Source organism: Lygodium microphyllum, chromosome 24 (genome assembly GCF_053477565.2).
Source record: "Lygodium microphyllum isolate KBCC chromosome 24, Lygodium_microphyllum_v1.1.10, whole genome shotgun sequence".
NCBI lineage: Eukaryota > Viridiplantae > Streptophyta > Polypodiopsida > Schizaeales > Lygodiaceae > Lygodium > Lygodium microphyllum.
The window spans coordinates 112,525,909-112,530,794 of record NC_141158.1 but is presented as its reverse complement, the minus strand read 5'-3'; the positions used below and the strand labels follow the sequence as shown (position 1 = coordinate 112,530,794).

At 42.7% G+C, this 4,886-nt stretch overlaps 1 protein-coding gene across 1 annotated transcript; it reads right to left on the bottom strand.

The window, feature by feature from the left end:
• Positions 1–344: 344 nt before the first annotated feature.
• Positions 345–2,858, bottom strand: LOC148015530 (wall-associated receptor kinase-like 20). Its single transcript, XM_087665262.1, has 3 exons — positions 1,978–2,858; positions 1,816–1,875; positions 345–1,724 (listed from the first exon to the last, which is right to left on the bottom strand). The coding sequence occupies exons 1-3, from the start codon at positions 2,828–2,830 to the stop codon at positions 643–645; spliced, it is 1,995 nt and encodes a 664-aa protein (XP_087521388.1). The 5' UTR covers positions 2,831–2,858; the 3' UTR covers positions 345–642.
• Positions 2,859–4,886: the final 2,028 nt, after the last annotated feature.

The following is a 4,886-nucleotide window of genomic DNA, read 5'->3' as shown; positions in this document are numbered from 1 at the left end:
ATCCCTTTATAGGCGCCCTAATAACCCGCACTTGTGCATGTCCTAGCTCAAAACACTAGTATACTATAGAATGAGTATTATCATATCATTAAAATATTATTATATATGTTCTATATCATTTTATATGTATTGCCCCACAAGTCATTGTAGGCTGCACAAAGAGAGAGAGAGAGAGAGAGAGAGAGAGAGAGAGAGAGAGAGTGAGTGAGTGAGTGTGTGTGTGTGTGTGTGCATACATATATGTGTATTTGCAGTATGAAACATACCTTAGGATGTAAAGTTCCCTAGTTGTTAGAACCTATGCAAATCACCACCAGATCTTTGAGAGTAAAACGAAAAGAGTGAGAATAACATTATACGATTGGAAAAAAGAGATGGAAGAAAGAATACATGCAAAATCAATTAAATATTAATGAATGTGCATTACAACAAGTGTGATATAATGGAATTATTGTAAAATCATAACATTACATTACACTCATGGTTTCATTTATATTTTTTGTGTAATTTTAATTGTGAGCCCTAAAACCTATTTAGTATGTGAGCCACAATACCAAAATACGATGCTTAAGTGAGAACTCTCTTGCTGCATTAAGTGTGACTCATGCTGGTACAAAGCATCAAGAGGATAAAGATGGTCTTTTACCCATTGGCACCTAAAGTCCCTCTCTCATAGCTCGTATCTGCAACTTCAAGAGTGGATATGATACTCTTAAGCTTCTCACTCACTTCCTTCATTGTGGGTCTATCTAGCCTGCTCTCTTGCAAACAAGCAAGAGCCAAATTGATAACATTCCTCATGGACTCAATCACATTTGCAGAAGCCCCATCCATAAGCTCTGGATCCATCACATCACCTATCATATTCTGGTCTATCCTAGACTGAACCATAACTACCAAGTTCACATCACTTGGGCTTCTCTCGAAATCAATTGCCCTCTTAGAAGTCACAAGCTCCAATAGAACTACACCAAAGCTGTACACATCACTCTTATCTGTTAACCTATAGTTCCTATAATATTCAGGGTCTAGGTAGCCCAATGTGCCCTGAGCACATGTGGATACGTGTGTAAGGTTGGGCTCAATGAGGCGTGAGAGCCCAAAGTCTGCAACCCGCGCATTCATAGACTTATCCAAAAGGATATTGCTTGACTTCACATCTCTATGATAAATGGGTGGGTATGTTGCAGAGTGCAGATAAGCTAGCCCCTCTGCAGATTGAAGACCAATCAACACTCTAGTTCTCCAATCAAGAAAACTCTTTTTGAGGCCATGGAGGTGATCATGCAAGTTCCCATTGGGTACATACTCATAGACCATCAAAGGTAGCTCACTATCAACACAACACCCTAGTAGCCTCACTAAGTTTCTATGATTGACTAGAGAGAGGACCCGAACTTCATTGAGAACTTGCTCTATGCCTTCGATGTTGCCTATCTTAGCTGATTTGATAGCCACCATTGAACCATTGTCTAGGAATCCCTTATACACTTTCCCAAATCCTCCACATCCCAAGACTCGGTCTTGTGCAAAATTGTTGGTTGCTCGTCTCATCTCCCTGTTGCTGAACAGCCTTGCGGACTTTCCCCCATTGTTTGCAGCCAAAATCATAGACCTCTCCCTTACAACCTTGGCATGGGCAATCCTTGCATTCCTTCTCTTCTTGTATGCATAGCCAGTTAATGAGGTGAAAACTATAAGTCCAACAGACAGAAGAGTAAGTCCTGCAAAGAAACCATACGTGAAAAATAAGACAGGGCAGATATAACATATAATCGTGGCTTCCAGAACTGATCCTGGAAAAAGACGTGTTACCTATGGCATATTCGCTCTTGTGACAGTCGATGCTGACGCTGTTCCTGACACAAGAAGGAACTGCGGACATACAATACCAGGGAAGAATGTGGATTCATTGGTAACACAATTATCATGAAACTACACTGTTACAAAGCTACCAAAGAAGGAACTACACAGTACCTCTGGGGCATGTGCCTGTGCTGGATTCCCAGAAAAAGCCCTTGTTGCACAAACAGACCTTGGTGTGGTTGGTTGCAGGGGTGGACAGGCACGCAGAGTTCTCACCGCAGTGGCTGTCAGAAGAGCAGGGCGGCTCATGGGGCTCATCCCACTGGAGCTGGAGGCCAAAGCGCCAAGAGCTGGGCTGGGAGCCACTCACCCAATTCACCACGCTGGAAAGCCCAGTCGCCAAGCCTGTGAAATTGAATTCATGCTGTAAAACAGCAGCACCGGAGATGGCCAAGGAACAGCAGCGGAGGTGGCGACAGCTCTTCTGGGGGAAGACACTGAGCGGCTGGACGCAGGGGCTCTTCTGCCCGCAGGGGATTTGGGAGAACAGCATGTCGGAGGAGGCATTCAAGACGAGGACTGTGTTGCTGGGGCTAATCGAGAAGGGGCCAGAGGGGTCCAGGGAGAATTGGCCATAGGAGAGGACGTCTCTGGTCATGCAGGAGTTCCCTATGAACTCCCCCATTCCAATGACCATGGTGCGTGCGCGCGCATCGATGCTCTGCACCGGGTACCTGTATCCCGTCAGGGCCCTGATCTGCAACACCCCCGTGGGGCTGCATGTGAGAGGGTAGAAAGGATGCCCACAGGAGCTCCCTGTGCTGAGTGGATATGGGACCTTCACCTTGCCACAGGGAGGGCATATGGTAGCTCCATGTGCAGCCTGATACATGAGCAGGAGCATCAGGAGGGGAGCAAGCTGCAGCATTGCCGCCATTGATGGGCTTCTGTGCTGGAGAGCTACAACAGTATTAGTGTTGCAGTTCATATGACCGAATATTTCCAGAAAGATGCTTCTAACCATTCAATAGAAAATGCTGCCTTGGAATCAAACGCCCTCAACCACATAGAAATGGTGCGTGCTTATCGATCACATTGTCAATTTGTTCGCTGCTGAATCGGATTATCTTTCCCATCGTTGACAATATTCCAATCGGATGCATTCAACCAAACATGTCTCCACCAGACATGTCACAGGAGTCTCACGACCATCAAAGGTCAACTCCTTTTCAACGCCGAGCATTACATGTGACTAGCACTCCATTCTAAGACCCATGGTCATTGCACTCCATGCTAAGACCCGTGGTCATTAGGTCACATGTAAAGTGATGGTGTTTAACCCCTTTCCCCCTAAAAGATATTTGGAAACTATTCCACATAGTAACTGACATAAGAGAGTAGCCTCTTAGCTTTGGTCTCTAGCACATAGACTAACGACAAATTGTTGCTATTGTAGGGAGCTCAATATTACAAACTAGGTCTGTGTCAGTTTGTTTGTTGGTTTCCAAACCAACTTCAAATTGCTTCCCTTCTACAAATGTGTATACTAATAGTTTGCAGAGTCATTTTATCAATTTGTTATATCTTCCTTTTCAAAACATTTGAACTACACCACATTTTGTATCTATATAATACCCAATAAAGAAACTATCACTTGCCATTATCTCAAAGCATGGCAATAGCTGGTGTTTACCAAATGGAAAACTATTTGTTGTTTTTCAAAGACTGGAATCCATCGAAGACCCCTCTGTATTTGTTAACTAAGTAGGCAACCAAAACATAAAAAATATGAGTAATGACATGCACCATGGTTTCAATGTAGTACTCTATTTATCCACATGTTTTGCCTACCTCTATTAACTATTGTAGTCAATTGATTAGCTTTATGTGCAAGCTGCATTTGCACATGCAATAATTACTAGAAATTCCGCATGTTCCTAACTAGAAACTTGATGTTTACTTTGTAGATATATCACAATTGTGGAGTTAAATACTAATAGGCATCCCGAGAGTGTACCTTAAGACTTCTTTGAGCTTCCATCTTGATGTAACATACCCTAAAGTTGGGGCTAGTGACAGGGGGGAGGGGAGGCACTAGGGCTTGAGACTATCTCCCTCGGTGCCATAAAGACCCTCAAGATTTGGAATCTATGGCCAAAATTGCATTCGATACATGCATTCAATCGCGATCACTACTTTTTGAAAAAGTAAACCGAGCTTACCAGAAAGTGGTTATTGAGCAATGGCTTGCCAAAAAGTAGTTGCTACAAAATATGTGAAATGTTATCCCCACATCATATGCATAGTATATAGTCTAGTGGTCAAAAGTTTCAATCATGCTCATGAGATCACAGGTTTCAACCCTTTAAACTTTTCTCTACGTAATTTCTTATTAGAATTTTTGTTGACAAGAAACAAGCTACTATATATATATATATTTAGTTTTTAAAAAACTTCTACAAATTTTTTTAAATCTTTTCAGAAGAGGTCTAGGCTTTTATAGACCAACTATCATATTAAAAGATTTAAGGTTTTGTTAATAAGAAAGCCAAAAAATTTTGTAAGCATCTAAGGGATGTTTAAGATAAAAGGTATAAATTTGCGAAAGGGATTTTGAGAGCTCTATGTGTATGTGTGTATTTTGGGGGGCTAAGGGCGAGGGGGGGGAGGGGGAGAGTGCAAGATTCAAGACAAAAAGGTAAGCTTGTAAAAGGCCAGGTTTAAAGATTAAAAATTTCTCACAACTTTTCTTTCTTCATTCTCTGTCTCTCTCTCTCTCTCTCTTTGCCACCAATCTCCATTCCTCCGCCTACCACCCATACTTACTATTGCTTGTGTCTAGTGCTCTACGTGCCAATGTTGCTACCACCTATGTATCACTTCTTCAACTCTAGATTGACACACGAGAGAGAGTCATTGCCACCAATCTCCATTGCTCCACCTATCACCCATGCTTACTACTGCTTGTGCCTAGTGCTCTGCCTATCGCTCTTGCTACCACCTATGTGTTGCTTCTTCAGCTCTAGTTTGACACACGAGAGAGAGAGAGAGAGAGAGAGAGAGAGAGAGAGAGAGAGAGA